Below are 22222 nucleotides of genomic sequence, written 5' to 3' on the forward strand. Positions count from 1 at the left end.
TTCTTTCAGCTCTCCGGGACTCTCCTGGACCCATGAGAGGCAGATGACCCATGAGAGGAGATTTTGAATTTGAAGGGATGGATGAAGAATCAGCAAAGGAATGGAAAATAGGGGAGTGCCATAGAAGGGCACGCTGGCAGCTCTAATTACCCATACAAATAGATTTCAATGCAAAGTGGTGAGTAATTAAAAAACTCCATTTGCCTATGGAAATGAGGGGCATCATTTATTCTGGCAGCAGATTCCCCTAGCTAATTATGTTTTTCATAGGCTGAAATTAAAATTAATTTTCACCCTCATCACGCAATGGCTGGGTACTGGTGAGAAGATGTGGGAATGGAACCTTCCTGGGGGTACAGGCTAGGCACACCAGGGACAGCCTTCATGTGGCGAAGCATTTCAAAGATAGGGGTGGTCATAGGACAAAGAAGTTTGGCCCAGAAAAGGATGGTGGTTAGAGACTGAGAATTTTCTCAGCCGTTGCTCTATCAGGAGCAGCTATGGATCTTTGTCAGTAACGTCCCATTTGGTAAGAAGTAGCAGGTGACTCCCTGGCAGTGATATGGGCTAGTTTTGGTTAAAGTTTACTGTTGGCACTTCAGACACCATCCAATGGTGCACCTTCAACTCCTATGCATCTTTTGGGATCTGCAATGGTAGTCAAGAGTGCTACCAAATGCCAGTCTATTACAGGTACCCATTAAATGTCATAGTACCCATTACATTCTATTAACCCTTACCATTAGAAAAGGCAGGGAAAAGTGAGCTTACAAAGGACACAGGAAGAAAAGGGAGAAAATAATTTACCACTGACATGTACATACACATAATTTCAGACTTAAGCCCAATATTTGGGGGCATCCTTCATTTGGAATTCTGCATATATTTCTTCTCTGAATCATCTTAACATGAATTGCTTCCAAAGAAAAGAGCATTTGATGTCACAGTTCATTGAAAAGGAACACAATGAACGTAAGCAAGACAGGAAGTGATCTTTGGAAGAAAAACCCCAGAAAGCATTACCTCTAGAAAAGTTAGTCATTTAAAAAACTTTGCAGGAGGACAAAATATGCATGCTTTTCATTAGAATCAAAATGGCATTTAGAACAGAACTGTTCAATTAAGGATGTTGAAATTACAACATTTTCCAGAACTTAATACGATTATAACAGTTTGTGTAATTATTGTACTATTTTGTACTTCTTCATCACCCACACCATTTTAGTGGAATAGCCTTTGATGCTTTTTTATTAGCATATGTGATCTTTCTTCAGACTGTGGTGAAGACACTGGGTAAAGAGAATACTCATAATTTAAATTAAAATACCCATATTAGTATGGCCTCCCTTTCCAGTGTATAAAGAAGGTATATGGTACTTGTTAATTTCGTTAACAATTTTTATTTTGTCCAGTGATAGTTAAATTGAAGCCTGGAGCTGTCTTCTTCTGAGACTTCTCATTTCAGAAAAATTATTTAAAGCCATAGGAAGGAAGGACCTATAACATGTGGGAAGTAGAGTGCATTTTTTTCTGACTTATTTACCTAATATTGATGCAATATTTCCCAGGGATGCCTTTTCCCCTCTTATGATGATTTTATATAATTTAAATAAAAGTACAAAGTAACAGATCCCTGTCTAAATTACACAAAAATTAGAGCTAAGTGGTCTGTAAATGATCCCATAAATGGGGATATAAACCTCTAATTAAGGCTCTGAAAAGAGTAAAATATTTTAATTCAGCAAAGAATTAATGGGACTTTTACACATATTTTAGAATGTGTCTAGCAACCCTGGAAATGGAGATGAAGTTGCTAGTGAACCTATGTGGAAGTCTGCTACCATGAATGGATTTTTTATAAGGTACAAAAATAATCTATTATTATCATCATAGATTAAAATAATTAAAATATCTTAGAACACTCATAACTAAATATAGCCTTAGTATGTAAAGGGCAAGGGTGGAGGTTTAAGATTTTGAACATTGATTTCATTCACAAAAAAGTGTGATGTGTAATGCATAATGTGCAGCTATTATTTATATCCAAAACAGCTACTATAAGAATAATTTGTTGCAATATACTTTAAAATAAGAAGATAGAAAATTTGCCTTAAACTCTTGTATGGAAAAAATCCCTTAATTTAAAAGGTTCATGGGTATTCACATCAATGTGCTATGGTATTAGAATATATTTTATTTTTCATCTAATTTCCTTCTTATATAGGCTGATAACATATAATAAATAAGTTTTCACTGCTATTCTTGTACTAGTCCCAAAGGAGTCTATGGCAATGCCTTTTCTGAAATTACTAATTTTATCCCAATCCATGTTGATGATTATGGAGATGAAACAAAAAATACTGCATTTTACACTGAAAAAAAAAATGACTCCCTGGTCAACTATCCAGGTTAATAATACTCCTCCATATGGAAAAGCTTCCCAGTATGACTAATTAGCTCTTGCAGCTAATAGAAAAATCAGTATATCCCTATTGATTATGTATATTTGGGATGGTAAGGGAACCTTTGTACTTCACAGAAAATAATAAAGAGCATTTCTTGCAGATATTCTGGAAGGGCCAAAGAATACTTTTGACTGCACTGTGAAGGGCTGCAGACAATAGAGGAAAAGCAGGGCCAGTTCCTGTAGCATCAGGAAGTAGTAAGGAAGTAAGAATGAAACTACAAAAGCCAAACAGAGGGTCTCTTTGTTTTTTGTTTTTGGTACTTCCTTACAGTGAAGATATATCCTAAGCTGTCAGAACCACATTAAATGGGGCATAGCTAAATTGAGTGCCTCTGATAAGGGGCTCTGCTGGGATATCAAAGTTTTAGATCAGGTGGATTGAATTTCCGGCATATTGCACATTTCCACACGTTCATTTTCTCTCCTTCCTTTCAGTGACAATACAAGGGCAGCCTTAGATATGCTTGTAATTTGTGGTTTTTATAAAACAGGGACATCTGTGTTTACAAAGAAGGGAGGATACCATGGAAGCCAAGGGCAAATATGGGGGAAAAAGGAGAAGAAAACTTTTGCAAAGAACATAGTCTGCGTAAGAGTTCAGAGAGTTAAAAAAAATACCTTATGGCTTTTCAGATTCAAGAGCTATTTCAAAAAAACAATGTGCATTGTCTCAAAGTATGCCTATGAAACTCTAAGGAACCCTAAACATCAAAAAGTAGTTAAACTAATAATTAATAACTGATAATGCCAATCACGAACATCTTTCAAATCTCCTCAGGTTTTTCCTGAGGAAACAGTAGTAGGTACTATACAGTAAGTGCTTTAAAACTTCCATGGAAGAACAATGAACATCACCAAATCAATTATGCATGAACAGGAAAGATGTAAGGAGACTAAGTGCAATTTCAGGTGATTTTAAAACAGAAATATTACTCAAAACCAGCATACCCAGGAGAAATATAAAAATGCCCTTTTATTAATTTTTTTAAAGGAAAGTACCCCCTGAATTCTGGACTTCATAATTAAAAGACTAAAATGATAATACATCAAGTTCCCAAAAGGATTTCTTAGTCTTAACACCTTCTGTCTTGAGAGGATGAACTGGTACTTACAGCTTGCAGTGAAAATGAAAAATGCTTATATCAAATCATCAAAATAGCCAATATTCTCTTAAATTGTTTAGTACTTAATATTTTCTATAATCATGTTCATTCCTTTTCGTGTTGCTGGAAATGATGGAAACAATCATCAAAACAAATTTCCAGCACAAGAGTGTAATTTGAAGATGATACCAACAGTGTCATTTGTGCATCACTTGCCTGCACTGTGATTACAGGTTCCTCCTGAAAAAGAGGGCTAAAAAACCAACCGCCCTGGAGGGAGCCACGCCCATTCACAATGCAGCTGCCCTCTCTCTCTCTACTAAAGTGGTCACCAGAATTTCTCACTTTTCTCTAACTTTCTCAGTGCACCCCCTTGCCCCCCAATCTCGGGCTCACATATTTTCATCAACAAAGGTAGAAAGAACCCTGCCAGCCAGTCTCAAAGCCTAACACCTTCTAACCAGATGGTGGAGCACTTACCAGTGAGCCTTTTGGTGTTTCCAGATCAGCTTTAGTTTTGATGTTTTTCTTGTGGTTTCCTTGAGGGCTGGTAGAGCTGCAGGTGAGACCCGAGCCCTGGGAGCTGCCCTTTAACACACTCCTGCAGGCAACACTATTTGATCCATTTTCTGTCTGGTGAGCTGCTTTCTTATCAACTCTGTAGGTAGAAAGTGATTCCTCTGATAAATTACATTGTTCTTCCCCAATTGCTCTATTTTCCCCAATCCTTTAATGTTTAAAGTAACCTTCCTGTATCCTTTTGTCTTTAAATCTTTGAGTGATAAGTGTTTCTCAACTGGCCTCTATCAAATCTTCCTCTTATAGTCCAGTAGTGTGTCAATTTAGATTTGATAATGTAATAATTTCTTTTAATTTTATGAACACTTGAGAGATGGGGGCAGGTGGGTGCAAAATAAAAACCACCGAAGAGTGATTGCTAAATACAGTTCTGGCTTAAGATCAGCAGGAAATGTAATTACCTCTGGAAAGTTTATAAGTATATGTTTGCTTGGTACAATCAATGGGACCAGCATAATTTGAAACGTATGTGTAATTTTCTTCCATTTCATGCCATGTGGGTACATTCATGGTTCCCTGTGTAGGTGGAATTTCTATCAACCTTGATAAAATTTACCATTCTTTAATTTCAAAGACCATTGGTTTGTTTAACAAAGTAACATGGTCTAAATTATCATTTTATTGCTAACTTTTATTTCATTGTTTAAATTCTGGCTAATGTATAAAAATCTGCTACTATGAATTTCTGCTTGTATGAAAACCATGCTTGACTGGAATTTAATATGCAGGAAGCAAACAAGTCTTCTTGTGGACAGGCAGTGGGGGGGCACCTCTCAACACTGCCACCCACTTTGCCAATGTTTTACCTGTTCAAAAGTTCTGTCAAAAAGGTATCTTTTGTTGAACCCGTAACAGGGCTGGGTCTGCTTCGCTGTTCAAATGTCATTTGGTGGTAAATGTCCAGTGGCGTTTTCAGATAATTTTTGCTTGGCAAACCACCGTCTGGGCTATCTGCCACGTCGGAGTCCCTGTTAAGCCCATTTTCTATCTCAAACTGTAGTTCGGGATTCTTTCTCTCTTTTTTTCTCTCTGATTTTAGCTGTTTGTTTCCAAACCCCAAACCTTTTGCATCTTTCCTTTCCATTTTGGAGACATCCATTTTCCTGCTACTGAGAGCTGGAAGTCTGCTCCGTCTAAAACCAAACCAGCTGGCAAAGGAAGGCCCGGGCTTCGGCTTTGCCTCCACAGACGTGGACTTTGTTTGCACTTGGCCCTTTTCCACATTTTCCTGAATGCACAACATGACCTTTTCTTCAATTGTGGGTGAGATGGGGGCTTCTGGGCTCACAGCACCAGTCCTGCTTGTGGAATTATCTGGATATCTTCCAGAAGTTTCTAGCTTGGGAGTCCTGCTTGTTTCAGTGTTGGTTGCACACTGTGTCCTCCCTGGACTTTGTAGGACTCGTGGGCAGTCTGCTGGGGTGGGTGGGCATCTGCAGTGGTCGCTGCCTGACTCCTCAGGGACAGCCACACGGGGGCCTCCTCCCTGAGGGCAGGCCTGCTGGTCTTCCATTCCAGCAGGGGCGAGGGGCCCTGCGGATCTCCGAGGGATCCTCCAAGGCAACTTGCGTGGGCTCCGGTGCTGGCTGCCAGGGCTCCCCGTGCTCCCCAGGGGGCTTTGCCTGGAGGAGGGATGCCCCAGGGGCCTCCCGGCACTGGGCGGACTGTCAGGCATGGGGGCAGCAGAGGTCTTGTGCGGAGAGCCTTCCGTGGAAGAGCTCTGCCGGGTGAGGGAACTGCCCCTCTCAGCAGTGGTGGTGATAATCTGAGTTCGGACTTTGCCGGGCCCTTCCATGGGCGGAGTTGGGGGCTTGTCTCCTGAGCGAGTGCTGAAACTCTGGCTGCGGGCTTTGGCTCCGTTCATGCCTAGAGCTGGTTTGGGGTGTGGCTTGTTGGAGGAAAGGGATCTTTTCACAGACCTGTTTTCTAGCCCATCTTTTCCAGCAGCAGCCCCATTTTCCAGTGCCTCTGGGACGGCAGCTTCCAGGAGAAGGCCTTCAGCCAAACTGTCTTGTGCTTGCAGCCCCCGTGGAGTCCCACTGCTTTCACCTACTGTGGCCCCAGGGCTTGCTGTAGCCCCAGAGTCCTCGGGTGGACACTTGCGTACAGCCACAGAGCTTTTAGAGGCTTCATTTAGACTGTCTTTTTCATGTTTCCCTGGCACCGTGGAACTTTTCCTGAGCAACTGGGGAGACTTTGTGAGAACTTTGAGCCCAGCCGGGAGGCGAGCTGTCAGGCCTTTCTCATGAGCATGCAGAAAACCATGTGGGCTGTGGCGGCCTCTGGAGGCTGGTGATGAAGAGGGACTGCTTCCCTGAGCTGGCGGTGACTCACTGACCCCTAACACGGAAGGCCTAGGTGATGTGGAGACGCTGTCCTTCTGTTGTCCTTGTCTCCCTGGGTCTACACTTCCGGAGGACAATGTTTCTGGGGGCTCCTGGGCTGCAGGACAGCTCTTGGGAGTCCGTAACTCTGGGTCCGTGTGTGCAGCCCCAAGTGTTTGGTGAGGTGGGGTTTTGGCGACACCTCTCTTTGGAGAGACCTTTGGGGGCCCCGGGGCCATCATGGCGAATGATCTGGAGGGCGTGTGGGCAGAACATCTGGTTTGAATCCCTGTTTCTGTGGAAGGCAGAGGGTGAGTGAAGATAGGCTTTTTGAAGGCCATTGACGGTTTCTTCCCTGGCACTTCCGTCATGGTCAGATTAGAAGAAATGATAGGAACAGAGGATCCTTTCAGAGGCGGGGCTTTGAATACAGTCCTTGCTGTTTCGCTGGGGACCCTGGCTTGAGGCTTGGCAGATGGTAGCAAACAGTCATAACTGGGCCTGAGTAGGGAGACTGACCTGCCAGGATGGGGTGGGCAGGAAGGCGCCTCCAGCCCGGCCTCTGGCCCAGCATCACAGTGTTTATCCCTGGTGGGGGGCTCTCCATTGTCACCAGGCTCAGGTAGGGGCCTCGACAGTGGCTGTGGTACAGGACCTGGACTCTTGGAGCACTGTGCCCAGTCCCTTCTGCTGGACATTTTGGAGCTGTGAGGAGGTTGGGTGGGGTGTTTTGGAATGTGTGAATCTGGCCGTAAATCAGCAAGGGGTTCCAGGCCCTCAGTCTTCTTGGATTGTAAGAGTTTACTGGGAGCTAGGGTGGGTGATTTTTCAAGAGTCACTGGGCCAGAGGAAGGAACTCTTGTGGCAGTTTCAGCCTCCATTAGTTTTGATTTCTGAGGTGGAGACTTGCCCCTGGCAGGTATTTTTGTCAGGCTTTGCTTCGGATACATACCCATGGACACTGAAGACCTACAGTCACTCTGGCATGACATACTGTGTGTTGGTCTGGCCAACCTTTGCCGCTGAGTATTTTGCGTTAATGTCCTGGGGCTGAAAAATGCAGTGGATGCTGCAACCGCGTTACCTACATTGTCTCTTGGAATGTTCTCAGTTTTCTCTTCAGGTGTTTTTAAGAAAGCATAGTTTCTTGCAGCAGCTCTTGGCTGTAAGTGAGGAATTCCCTGAGGTGAAAGCTCAGTGTGTTCTGCCTTGGGTCCATCAGGGGCCTGACTGATGGAAATGTCGTCTCTGGTAACAGTGAGAACACCTGACTGGTGAGAGCTGAACTCAATGGGCTCGCCATCCTCTGCATCAAATATTACAGTAATACATTCTTCTGAAGAAGTCCTTTTTACAACTCTTTGCTGCTTAATGAAACTGAACGTCTTTGGCCTGCTCTCTATGTGGATGGGCACTTGTTTTCCCTCCTTGTCAGATTTTCCAGATCTTGTGAGGTGATCCAGATTCTCCACAGATTTGTCGGTGTCAGCGGTCAGGGACAAATCTGAAGGGCTTTTCCCATCACTGCTGTCAATGTGCAGCTCATCGAGGGTGTCGTCCTCGGTATCGGAAAGCTGCAGGCCAAGAGCCGGGTGGTCCTGGCCGCATGGATCCCTCTCTCTCTGCGCCTCAGGCATGTGCACACTTGGGCACAGCTTTCTCCCCATGGGACAGGTGCTGGCACAACGGGTCAGCTTTTCAGGCCTCTCCCTGGGGTAAACTGAAGATGTGCCTTCGGGAAAATGTTTTCCACTGAGATTCCAGCCAAACAGACTGTCAGAAACACTGTGGGTTAATTTACAACTGTGCAGCCTGCAGCCCTGGTTTGGAACCACTTGGAGGAATGCTAGGGAGGAAGAGTCCTCCTCGACACCGTGGGAATCTGTGCCACACACAAGTGCCTTGCGGGGCCCCTCGTGATAGGTCTCAGGGGATCTGTGGGGGGCATGCTCCTTGATACTGCTACTCTTAATTCCTGGAGAATATATTCCTTCGTTTGAGTTCATGCAATCTTTATAACCCCATTTGGTTATCACTGATGGGGGTTCCAGTAACACTTTTTGCTTCTGGAGCTTTCTTAGTCCTTCCAAAATGTGGCTTTCCTTGACACGAGATGGAGGTGGTTCATCTGTAGGACTAGCAAAGCCACTTGGGAGCGAAGAGTCAATACTTAGCCTCTTATCCCAGTTTTGTGATGATTGCTAGGAAAGAAAAGTAGAATCAGAAATGACTGAACCATGTGGGTCACAAATATATACAAGGAAAAGCCCATCACTGAATTTACTTTGTTCTAGTGGTTAAGGATTTACATATAAATGCATATATTAATTAGTGTGAATTGTTTCATTAATGATGCAGCAAATCTCTACTTTGTCAGGGCCTGAGCTAAGTAGCATGTGACATAAATTAGTAGAAGATAGGACCCTGCCCTCAAGGAGTATGCAGCCCAGCAGGGAAGGGGAGATTTGGCACAAATAACCGTAAGTCAAGAGAGCAAATGCAAAGGGCAAATGTAGTAGGTTCTGGAGAAGTCCAGAAGGAGACTACACCTCTCTCTGTTTGGAAAAGCCCTTGAGTGAAGGATAGGCCTGCCTTAAATATGGGGAAGCTGATTTCCAAGAAATGGGATGGCAAAGAGCTAAATTGGGAAGATATGCTCAAGGTACACTTAGGGAACAATCCGAAGACAACAGGGCCTCATTGTGCTGTGTGTACGTAAGGTGAAGGGGATAACTGGGAAGGGAATTCATTCCATGTCTTTGTGGTTCCTTCCATTCTAACATTTGATAGTTCTGTGACTTCATGACTTTACTTAACAGGCAGTGAACATCTGAGGAATGCATCTATACATATAGCATCTGGGTATTTGCTGTTACAACCCCACATAAATCATTCGCCTACTAACAAAGAAAGGTTGATTTCCTATCCTTCAACCTCCCCAAGCACTAGCCTTGGAGAAGTGACCCAGAAATGACAGAAAAAAATACTGCATTCTGCACAGACATCCATATTTTTCATAGTATTGTTAACCAGAAATGGAAGGGCAGAGGGGAAGAGTTAACATTATTGAGCATCTGTTGTGTACCAGCCGCTTTCACAGTGCTTTGATTTAATTTCCACAACACCAGGAGGGAGAACTTATCAGTCCTACTGTTCTAGGGAGGAAACTTCAGCATGAGTCAGCAGAGTACACAGTGAAGAAAAAGCTGGAGCAAAGCTTTGAACTCTGGTTTCTTAGACTCTTTCTATGACTTAGTTCCAGAGTGGTGGTGTAGGAATTTGAACCTGGGCAGTCTGCCTCTATAGCCTGCATGCCTAATCATAATGCTATACTTGCTATAGTTGACTTGCTAGAGTCAAGCTTAGCCTCTCTTCCCCCGCTGCACTAGTCAGTGTCATCACAAAGATCATAGGTTATCCCCACACTCCGCTCTTAAATGGAAATTGCAGAGTTCAATCACAAACCAGCTCTCAGGGATATTGGTGGTATTTGAGGGCTGACCTCACGACTTATAAAAAATATGATTAATGGTAAAGAATATCAGAGCGAATCTGGTGGTTTCAGATGTGTGCTCAGTGCCAATCTTGGCTTAGAGTATAGCCCCCGTGTGCATCTCCGCACCAGCAGGACCCCCATCCCATAACTCTGAACACTAACCATATGCTCATATGCAAAGGTTGTAAAAGTGTCAGAAACCTCCAATGGAATCTTGGTCCTTAGTAAGTTGTGAACATTTGCTTTACATCAAAGACATTTTCATAAAAATTCCTCTTGCTAGCAAGAACATATATTGTTTATATTTGTTATATGCTTATATTTTTTTAAGTCAAATTACATATTTTCTTTAGAAAATTCTCCAGGACCAGAAGTTGCTGGGGATAGATGCTGTTTGGTGATGGCCCTTAACCAGCCTTTTCCCCTGCACCTTTAAAAAAACTTTGGAAATCAGAAGAAATCCCATAGTATGTCTTGGTATTATAGACTGAAAGCAGGCTCCCACAGCTTGGGTTTCTAGGTATTTCCACAATCCTGATAGTCATGTTTACAGTGAAGAAAGGAAGCCAGGCAAAAGTATCCTGCAAGAGCTTGAAAAAGGCAGATTTGTTAAATCTATAGAAGATGTGCTCAGCCTCTGCCCACCCACATCCCCTTGCTTCTCCAGAGCCTGCCTATGCCACAGTTTGATACCTCCCAGGGCTGGTGGCTACAAACCAACTAGGCACAAGCTCTATGCCCTGTGAGATTAGCCACATTCTTCTATCAGTTTTCACAGGAGGCTATGGTATTTAATAACTTGAGAAAAGTTTGGAAAAATCTTTAAACTTGAAAAAAAAAAAAAGCACGAATCCCCTCTAGGAGGAAAGGTGCTGGCATTTCCATAGGCAGCTTTATTCTTTCCTGGGAAGAGAGTTGTCCTGGGGAGCAATGGAGCTGGTTGAAAGATGATGCTAGTAAGGTAGGAGCATAGGTTTCATGTTCACACTCCTTTTCTGTGTCTTGAGTGGATAACAGTTTTACACAGTTTTTTTAAAGGGCATTATTGTTCTTAATGGGAACAAATCCATCCCCAAAATTGGAACAATTCTCCAAGTCTTAGGTTGATTCAACAAGGACAACATAGCAGAATGGATAAGAATTAAGTTTCTAGAACCAACTGCCCAGCTCTGACACTGACTAGCTATGAGATCTCGGGCTAGTTACTTCGTGTCTCAGAACCTCAGTTTCCTCACCTGTTAAATGTGGGGAATAGGTGAACCTATTTAAATAGACTATCATGAGCATGAAATTAGGTAATACTTGTGAAGTGCTCACAAAGGTGTGTGGTGCATAGTGATCACCCATGTAGGGCAGGATACCACATTTCATACAGGCTTCCTTTCTCTTTCTACACAAAACAAGATTAAAAAAGACTTGTGAGCCATCAAAGAGCCATTGGTCGTGTATATAGGTATGTCTGTAAATATGTATGCATATATAAATACATATATGTAATGTAAGCTAGTACTGTAATATACAATGTGTATGTATATATATATAAATATAAAATGTTAATATTATATGCACATTTGAATTTGTATTATATGAGTTTATTATGTAAGTTAATACTAAATGAGTACCTGATACATGGTATGAACTATAGAAGTTCCTTAAATAATAAAGATTTAAAATGTCTTTATGGAACTGGGCCTACTTCACCGGGTCCTTGAGAACTGGGCCTGTCTCTGTGAGATATGACAGGCGTGCTCATTTTCTCAGCATGTCTCATGCTGAGACAGACTATACTGAATCTCCAGATGATGGCCACCTGAATGTGTATGGTGCATTCAAGACTCTTATTTCTCCTCTTTCAGGGACAAATTTCTCTAGAAGATCAAGGATTGTTCTAATGGAAAGAATTTTAGCTGTCCTCCCACCTAAAAAAGAAAATAGAAAGGGTGAGAAGGGGGTCTGTGAGGGAAAGAGAAAAGAGGTCTGAGACTGAAAATTGCTAGGCAAGAGGTTCTGGGAGCCAGTGATAGTCACACAGAGGGAACATCGCTGACCATCTTCCCAGTCTGTCTGAGCCAGGCCCCTAGCAGTCATGATTTAGAACTCTGAATATGCGCTTAGAAGGAACAATTTTGATAATGTACCAGGGTCCACACTTTGCAGTAGAAGTCTGAGCCCAAGGGAATAAGCTCTAAATTTAAGCTTTAAATATTTTTCTGAGTTTTTGTTCAGAGTATGACAAAGCTGCTCCCTCACCAATATTTTCTGGCAGTTATAGAATTTTCTAGTTTCTGTGTTTCCAAAATCATAAGTTAAATTTATATGAATGATAGAAAAATGGTCTCTAAATAATCTGATTTGGGGTTTCCATTCTCATATACTCTTTGCTTTTCCTCAACATTTGGAAATTATAAAACCAGCTATTCCAAACACTTGACTTACACTAATGTGCAAAGATGCTTGTTCAAAGCATGAAGGAATCTTCAGTTGTGTGAGTCCACTTTGCAGATGTGAATCATTCTAGCAGTGGGAGTTCTTTTTCACAAAATCCAGGAGAGGAACTCCAGGCATCTAAGGAGGGACATACCTGCCTTAACTGAAGCCATGGTCTCTCTCATCTACCACAGTATTTTCTCTATCAATTTTGCCCTCCAATGTATAGTCACTTAGTAGTTTATGAGGCTATAGAATTGAAGAGAGGAGGCCAAAAAACTACCTGTTATTTTTGAGTGATGAATTCCTACAAAATGAATGACACTTCCAAAACATTTATTCTGTGCACGCTCTCTGTTCTTAGGAAAAAAAAATTCTCCTCGTATTCTCATGGGATGCTAAGTCTGGAATGGCTTGGCAAGAGGCCTTGCTCAGGCTCATTCACAGTGGGTATCACTGTCTCCCTGGGCACCCCAGTGAAGAGAAGGTCCATGAAACTAACTGGAAACGTCTGAGTTGGTCTGAGTGTGGTCAGGTACACCAGGACAGAGCTCCAGGTTCCAACCTGATATAAATCTGTGAACTCAGTGGGCTCCACCAAAGCTCTGAAGGGAAGTGTGTTCCTCTCTCAAGCTCCTTCCCAGGATATTTGCGGTCAAGTCATCAGTCCGCTCCTCACTTGCTACATGATTTCTGGGAAGTAACAACCTTTTGGAGCCAGCTTCCTCATCTCTGTGATGGGGAGGGTAGTATCTCCCTGCAGACTTGCATAAGGAATGAGGGAACAGGTATTCAGCAGATGGTCATTTCCTTCTTAGCCCTCCCTCCCACCATCCACCTTCCGATCAGGACAGGATCCCCTCTTTCTGGTTCACACTGATGCTGATGCCCTGAAAGGTGGCCTTACCCTTTTCCTGAGGTTCTTCCCATCATGCCATGTGCAGGAAGAGCCGCTGGAGTGCTCACTGCAGGTGCTTGACAGAGACAGCTCACTGCTGCTGCAGCTCGTTCGGGGACAGAGAGTGCCAGGGATGACAAGCCCTAAGCTGGGGCATTTCAGAGCAGGGGTTCCTGATTTTGCATTCGGCTGGCATTCCTAAAACGGCAGGACAGCTCTGAGCAAGGACTTTGCTTGGGAAAGAGCAAGTACCAACTCAACAGCATGGTGATGTAGGAGGGAATATAGCAGAATAGTCAGAAGCACAGACTTTGGGGTAAGACAGACTAGGGGGTTCAAATCTTGGCTCTGCCTCTCATAAACATGCTAGGAGAAATGAATCCCTCAGAGCTACATTTCCCTTTTCAAAAATGAACAATGATAATACTGCCTACACCTTACAGGGTTACTGCAAGGCCCAAACGAGGTTCTGGACAAGAAGCACATTCCCCAGTATCTGGCCTCGGTAGGTGCTTGATTATTATGAGCTATCATCATCATCAGGCAGAAGTATCACAGTGAGAGCTTCCCATTTTATCCAGTAGTACTGTTTAAACACTCAGACCAGTATCAAAACATGACTCTAATGCTACGAAAGGAAGAGGACAAGAGTAGCATCTTTGGTTGTGGGGTTCAAGAGTATGAGCAGTAGATTGGGAGTCTAACGACTGGATCTCAGGCTGCATACTGCCACTAGATATGAGATACCCAGCAAAGAAAGCACTTAACTTCCATGGACCTTAATGTCATGTGTAGGGTGGGGCAGTTCTACCAGATCACTCCTATGGCTGGTTCCCCATGGCTCTGACAGCATCATGCTAAGTCAGGAATCAAATGCCCAGGAAGCCAGATGCAGTGGGACACCAAACTCAGGATTCATGAGGTTCTGTTGTAAAGGTTATAGGACTTTTCATATCAATTGGCTGTCCAAATGATAAAGACTCTTAACATCACCTAGATCTGAGTCCCACGTGGAAGATCCAAGTGGTTAAAATTCTAGTGGGTCTGATAAGGCACAGGTGACAAAGCTGTAAACATTTGAGCACATCCTGAAAACCACATGATAGGCCCCTAATGTAACAGATGAAGCTCCATGGACTGGACAGGCTAAATTAATTTAGCATCCTGATCACGAAATGGAATGTCTCCATTACAGTCTCATTCCTGTCTCCTATCTATATAAAGCTTTGTCCCAGAAACTCACTGACAGGGAAGCCATCTGTCTTTGTGTCACTCACAGAATGGCAAAGCCTCCTACTTATGCAATTCATTGGCACTTTATGGGTGCCTCTAGTACCTGAGTACTTATCACTGTTCCTAAATGTGACTCCAACTGATGGTGACTAAGCAGCAGCTTGAGGAAGGCAGGCCACCCTGTTTGCGAGTGCTTGGGGCTCGTACTAACCCCTGCAAGTGCAGAGGGTGTACGGAATTTGTTCTCTAATCAATACCCATATGCCTAGTAATGTTAGATTTCCAATACCGGGCATCTGTCTTGCTAGCCATACTTCATTTTTGCTGTATAACAATCTCTTTAAGTGATCTAAAAATGTCAAGGAATTTTATTCCTCTATTTCCCCCTCTAAAATTTGGCTCCAAATATCACTGAGAAGAGAAACTTATCTTAAAAATTCAGCTTGCAGCAATATCTACTGATTTATAGCCTTGATTATTGCTGGCTATAACTTACTTAAGGGGAGTTCATATTTGTATTTCAACAGATGCCTACCCCCAATGGTCCTATTGCATAGGGGCACTTGGCACTAAAGTTTCAGCCATTGCATACATCTGGAACGTGTCCTGAACAAGCGTCAGAAGTAGGGCGTTATGCTGCTCTCCTACTTGTGTGTCTTTCATTTTTTTTCCATTCTATTCTCTCGTATTTTATTGTTTGAGCAAGCAGGGTGATGGTTTTTATTTAGGACTACCTCTCCTACAACAGATATGTCTACTATCCAGAGAGAGATTGTGTCTGTGTCCTGCGAGGCCCCCCAGATCTAAACTTCTGTAACAGCCCTTTTCACACTCGGCATGGCTTTTGGTTACAGTTTATATTCTGTCTTTTCCCAAGGTACTAAATAAAGCTTGTATGCATTTCTCTCTATCTTTCCTATCTATCCCTTTCCACTATGCCTATCAAAATATATCTATTTTTACAACTCAACTCAATTCCCAGGCCTCTTTTAACAAGGAGGCATCCTTACCCAGTCGTTGCCCATGTGTGCATCTCCTGTATAGATGTGGGAGTAAGATGGCAGGAAATTAGAACTCAGAAGATGAGCTACAGAAGAGCTTCTCCCTTGATCTTGAACTTGAGTGCCCAGATGTGACAGAGGATAGTTCAGGGAGGTAGGGAAGACCCATTATTGTCATGTGGAGACAGTTGGGGTTGGGGATAATTAAGGAGAAGTGTCCTAAGTCACACTTGAATGTGTACACGAATGGGCCAGGATCTTGTCAAATGCAGGTTCTGATTCAATAATTCGAGGTGGGACCTGAGTATTTTTACAAGTTCCCAGGTGCTTCAGTGCTGCTAGCCCAGGACCTGGGCTTTGAGTAGAAAGCCCCTAGAGGAAGCTCTGAGCAGGGAGGGCCACCTCCTCTGTGTCCTGCCTGGTGGCATGCTGTGTCATCTCCCAGTCTGACCAGGGCTGTGTGGAGCAGTACAAAAGGAATGGTCTGAGCCTCCCATGGGCCAGGGCACTGGGAGAGGGTGTGTGTGTCTGTGTCATCATGCTCACAGAGTAATACTTAGCAAAGAAGAAGAAGGGGCCAATCCTCCCTACTGGGAAATTCCTCCTGACTTTTCCCCCACCTTTGACAATTAACATTTGAATTTAATAAGGGACCCAGAATCTCTGATATCATGGCTGCAAAGCAAATTTCTTTTTCCCTCAGTTTCCTTCAGCAGCACAATTATCATGTAGGATTATCTACTGCTGTGACTAACTCTTCAGTGGCTGAGTGCTTAGACTCTGAGGCCATTTGTAGGCTTAAATCCTGGACCTTCCACTTGCTAACTCTTTGACCTTGAGGAAATTACTTAACCCCTTCATGCCTCAGGTTCTTTCTTTGTAAATGGAGAGAATGAAAGCACCTACTACATAAGATCACTGAATTTGAACAGCCCCTGGCATATAATAACGCTTAGCAATTTCTAGGTGTTGCTAGTATTATATAAAAAAAATTTAATATACATGCATCCTGGCTCTTCAACTAAATCATAATTTTAAAGTCTTCCTAGGGGAGGGGACCCTGTATTTACTTCTTGATAAACTAATGTTGTCTGATGCCTTGTACATAGAAACAGTGTTGAGCAATAGCCATAGGCGGGTGCACTGTGTTTCCGGGAACTGTTGATATGAGCTCTGGAGAGACATGCCAGTAGATACCTTTCTCAGTTATCATTCTCCATCTTTCCCATTATTTTCTGTGGCTTTGGCATGGTGTCACATGTTTAAGAAGAACAGGCTGGTACTAAAGCAGCAAAGATCTACAATATTGTTAGAGGTACTGTGTTATTTACATTTCCTCATTTAGTCCTTATCACGTCTCTCAGAGATAGAAAAGAAATAACATTATGCCTATTTTTCAGATGGGGAAACAGGGTCATGGAGGTGTTAATATCTTGCCAAAGATCACCACACCAGTACAACAGTCTGATGTCAGGTCCCAGCCATCACGCTCTAGCACCAGGTAAGGCCCTTGACAATAAGCAGAACTCCTGGACATGAACAGACCACCAAGCATACTACTGGGAAGAGTCATAATTAGCAATAGATAGTGATGATTATTAAAATTCTTTTTTGCCAAGAAAATGTACATTGGCTTCTATCACAACATTATCTTAATGACTATGTGCTTTTCCAAGTGTATTTTTCTCATTGTGTATTTTAGATTACCACCTGAAGCAACTCATATGCTTTAAAATCCTTAGACATGTGATACACAATCTACAACTGTAGTTTAACAAAGGAGAGAGATACAGGGAAAGAATGAAGGCAAGAGTTTCTTGGATAAAAACTGCACACTTAAAAAAATTCCTGACCTTAAGGCCATATTACAGATTGGACACCATTAAAGGTCTTCATGAATGTTTAAAGTGACAGCATTCCACTGAAACTTAATTCCAGTCTTCATCTTTGATATAGACTAACCTAGCTACACTGATAAAATTATACAGTAAAATAAAAAGCCAGTCATCCACAAATGTTCATCTGTCACTGTTTTAGGCCTAACATTTTTTCATTGTATATTTATTTGGCTTTTGTGTTTCTCAAGTTACTTCTTTTAATGTCAATGAAAGTTAAAAGCCAGACTGGTTAAAGTTTTGCCAAGTAAGCACAAAGCTAACCCTAGCTAAAGAAAAAAAAATGTACAGCCCATGAATTTTTAAAAGTTCATACATAATATATCATAAAAGAGGGATGAATAATATGGGATGTGGGCTTTAATAAAAAGCTCCTTGACCATTTCTCAGGGACTTTGAGATGTAATCAATACCCAAAAAGGTATCTTGGGGACAAAGCCAAGATTTATGATATTTTTGCCCAGAGTGACACTTTCTGCTTACTCTATCAGCTGGGGGACATGATATTGAATTTCAGGGAACACAAGAAAGGAAGGCATTTTTAGCTGCCTGACAAAGCCTCAAGGACGCGCTTTACGGTTCACTTGTGACATCATATTTGATGGAAGGAAAATAACAACCTAAACAGGCGTTCTGAAGGGAACAGGGAAACTCACATGCAGCTCAGCACCAGTTTGTGACTGTGTTAGACTTCGGCTGCTTTCCACCTCTGTGAGCAAATCCCCAGATGAAAGATCGAAGATGCGTGAGTGAAGTTTCTAGAAACAAGCAGAAACATTGACTATTGGTGAGTTAATTGTTATTTTGTTTCAAAATCTTGCCTTGGACAGCTAAATCTCAAAAGAGTTGACATTTCTGGATGAAATGATATATCTCCTAACTTGAAAAAGTTTATCCTAGTTTATCAGGGCTCCATATATCCATGTGCAAATCAAGCCTTATAAATAGTAAGCACACTTTCACAGTCTCTCAGTGTTGGAAAATAAGTAATAGGGAAAAAAAAAGTAGCAGTTGGGTAATAAGAGCAGGGAAAATGTAAATAACTCAATATACTTATTGGCTAGTTGGCAAATTAACTTTTGATACTCATATTAAAAAACACCTCCGTGTTAACCTTATTATGTTGAGCAGTGGCTAATATCCAAGCAAATAATTATAAAAGTGGCCTTATTTCTAAACAGCAAGGATCTTGTGAAATCTTCCCTTGGCCACACTTTAACTCAAAGTCATTAATGTCATCTGTTAGGAACAATTAATGCGAATAGAAAATAATTGCATCAGGGATCTGGGGACTTGGAGGATTTTGCACATTAATATTCACATGCTCTTCGTTTATACACTCAATTCTTTATTTCAGCTTTGCTTGGGAGGCCTGCTAAACCAGGGACATTTCACTATATTAATCTTTATCCTAATTACTAAGGCTTTTCTGTGGACATTAAATTTGATCTGTTTAATTGCAAATACAATAAAACTCACGATTTATGTCTAATGTTTCTGCTAGGTTGATGACATTTTGAAAATGGTGCTTATAGCCTGGTTTGTCTTGGTTACCACTTGTGTGACTTCAGACACTCAAAAGTCGAATCCAGTAAGTAAATAATGTAGCTAAGCGTGCCTCCCTCACCTCTGAAGTTTTTCTCTTCTTTTTCCTTGGTGAGGCCTTGCTGCATAGTGATGTTCATTTGGGAAATGTCTGAGAGCCTCTGCCAGTAGTTAATGTTAGGGTCACCTTAGAGTGCAGAGGTCGCCTCATGGGTCACTTCATCCCAGCAGACCTACCATGCCATCAGCAGGGACTGTGAACTCCCCTGAGGTGAGGCACATTTGTTCTGCTCCCCACCTGACTCCTCTCAGGCTGAACTTGTGTGAGGGCCCTATGCACCTGGTTAGCTGGTCACTCAGCAGACATTGTGTCTGAAGGATGAGTGCTGAGGTGGGGCTGTGCTGCACCCCTCTGCGGGGGTGGGGTAAGGCATTCTTTTCTGCTAAAAATTAGTTCTCCCGCTTATCAGTGGCACACCAAATAAATTCTTATTTCACATTTCTTGTGCTTCTCTCACCCTGTTTGTGGAGTTACTTTCACTAGATAAAAACAAGCAGAAACACTGACTAGTAGTGAGTTAATTGTTGTTTCAAATCTTGCCTCGGATAGCTAAATCCCAAAGAGTTGACATTTTCAAGACGTATCTCCTGACTTGAAAACGTTTATCCTAATTTATCAGGGCTCCATATATACATGTGCAAATTAAACCTTATAAATAGTAAGCATACCACATGAGTGGTACGTTATGTGACTTGAGGGAAGAGTCCTTATAGATTAGATATCTGACTTATTTGGCTTATGGTTATATGTACTTCTTATCAAATATGTGATATCATCCTTTGCTTTCTGCATGAACATGTGTATGTATTAACCCATTCTCCCCAAAACATCCTAGAACGGTTAGCTGTTATTTTGAAAATTCTAATTTCACCAAAAGAGCTAAGACATCAGTAGATAATTAGAACCAGGATGTTGTTTCTGCCCAATTTTTATAATCCTTACCTCAAATTCCCTCTAGAATCTGAATTTTCTGGGGGCATTTAATTCCCAGGACCTGTCAGAGTGTGCAATGCTCAGTAAGTACCCAATTGAAGCTTATTGTAGTTCAGAAAGAAAAAAGATGTCTTTATATCCCACCCCTGCACCCACAGATACAGGTTTGAAAGATTGAGCAAGTGCCAAAAGAATAGCATTCCGAGACCTAAGAATACATTTATCAATATGCAAAGAGTCCCAGGAGTTACAAGAAATGACACTCAAGAAAGGAAATGATGATTTTGAGTGGTATATCATGTGACTTGGGGGAAGAGTCCTTATAGATTAGATATCTGACTTACTCGGCTCATGATTGCACTCTCTCCTTATCAAATACATGATGTCATCCTTTGCTTTCTGCATGAATATGTGTATGTATTAACCCATTCTCCCAATGATGTTATACTTCAACAGTTTTTATTCAAATGGTCAGTTTCCTCCATTGAAATTGATGCGGTCAGGTGGCAAAGAGAACAGGTCCTAGGGTGAGGAGCTGGGAGGCCTGAGTTCCAACCCTGTTTAAGGTATAGGTTTTATCGTATCTTGGGAATGTAATTTTACCTTCTGTGTCTCAGGTTACCTGCCTGCCACAGAGGGATGGAAGTGGCTATTTAACCTACCTCACAGGTAGACAGGGGTATTGCTACAGTCACAAAGGATAAGAAGGTGGTGTGCTCAAATTCACAAAGCCTTACGCCAACTAGCTGTCATAATGGGGGGTTGGTGGTTGGTAATTTCTTAAATGCTGAGGTACAGATGAAGCATTTATAGCTGTAGTTTCCATATATGTAAGGAACATAAAAACTGACTTGGAAAGCAGTCTTCTTCTGTGTTATGGCAGCAGGCAGGAAAATGGTAGGTAAATATCTCCTTTTCATGTAATGTCCCTAAATAACCACATGGGCTCACATGCCCATAGATGTTATACTTATAAGAATTTTTATGAAAAGCATATATTTTCATACTTACATATGCATATATAATATATAATACTATAATAAGTATATTTTCAAAGACAGAGTGAAAGCACAAAAGAGAGCAAGTACATGAGTTTTCAAACTGGTGCTGTTACTCTATCTGTGCTTAATTCAGGTCTCAGTGAAAAGCCAGTAGAATGGATACATGGGAAATTCATTTAAAGTTATGGACAGAAAGAGGAAAGAGTATAACTCACAGGAAAACACTGTGGCCTCTTAAAAAAGTCCACCTTGCTTTGTTAGTGAGCAAATTCTCTGTCAAATACATATCTATAGTTCATGTTTACTGTTAGTATCCAACTGGATAAAATCCCTTGCCTGAAATACTTCAAACTTGAAATCTTTAACCTGTGAATCTAGGTGAATCCTAGACTTAGACATGAGTTTCTTTTTAAAAAAATGGGTTAGATTTAAGAGGTAGCAAGAATATTCAGTGTAGTTTGGAACTGACCTCACACCATTACATTCTTGCAGGAACTGAGATTCCACTTGGTCTTAGAAACAGAGACCCCTCTCTCCTCACACACTTCCAAACCAGAGATCGATGAGATCTTTTTGCTCAAGTGCCTCCTTTGATAGTAACATTCTATCTCTCTCTCTGTGCCACACTAGCTTCGTTGTCTCTGGAATAGGCGCCTCTCTTTTTTCAGCTGATGTTTTTGTCCATCTGTCCACGGCACATTCTCCCTGCTCCTGCCCACTTATCTAAAAGCTGCCTGCTATTCAGGACTGCATGCGCCCCACCCCCACCCCCGCCCCGCATAAGGCTGCGCATCATCTCCAGCCCACAGGCTTATGTCATTCCCAGTTTTTGGTCCCTTAACTGAAATGTATGAATTGCTGAATAGCTCCTGTGTGCAGGCTCTATTATCTTAAGAGGACGATCAGTTCTATGAGATTGATGGCTGATAAAGCCCTCCTGTAATATAAGCACTTTGCAGCACACAGGGTAGCCACTCAGTCTGTCCATCAACCACACACATATTCTCAGACAAACAGAGACCATCATATATAAGTTTTCACACATGGACATAAAATGTTTACATCAGTAGGCCAAAATGACCTCTCACACCGAGGACTTCCAGTTTCATGGAGAAAAAGCCGACTTTCTGTCACTATGCAGGGGCAGGGGAGGAGGAATTTGTGAGGTGAGCTCAGGTATGTTGCAATCCATCGAATACCCACCCTGTACCACTGTAAAATACCAAGTTCAGCTGCGGGGACCTGCCAGTGCCAGGAAC

General features: G+C 42.2%; 1 protein-coding gene across 16 annotated transcripts in view; it reads right to left on the reverse strand.

Annotated features, from left to right (window-relative positions):
• NCKAP5 (NCK associated protein 5) overlaps positions 1-22222 on the reverse strand; it is a 942960-nt gene that overhangs the window by 92467 nt on the left and 828271 nt on the right. For 15 of the 16 annotated variants that reach the window (XM_073241351.1, XM_073241347.1, XM_073241344.1 and 12 more), the window contains 4 exons: positions 18080-18181; positions 13304-13492; positions 4956-8674; positions 4051-4228 (listed from right to left, as the gene is read on the reverse strand). In XM_073241351.1, the coding sequence (XP_073097452.1) occupies positions 4051-4228; positions 4956-8674; positions 13304-13492; positions 18080-18181 (4188 nt within the window). The remainder of the gene's footprint in view (positions 1-4050; positions 4229-4955; positions 8675-13303; positions 13493-18079; positions 18182-22222) is intronic. The other variant, XM_073241353.1, reaches the window with a different exon arrangement.

This window comes from Manis javanica, chromosome 7, assembly GCF_040802235.1.
Source record: "Manis javanica isolate MJ-LG chromosome 7, MJ_LKY, whole genome shotgun sequence".
Lineage (NCBI taxonomy): Eukaryota > Metazoa > Chordata > Mammalia > Pholidota > Manidae > Manis > Manis javanica.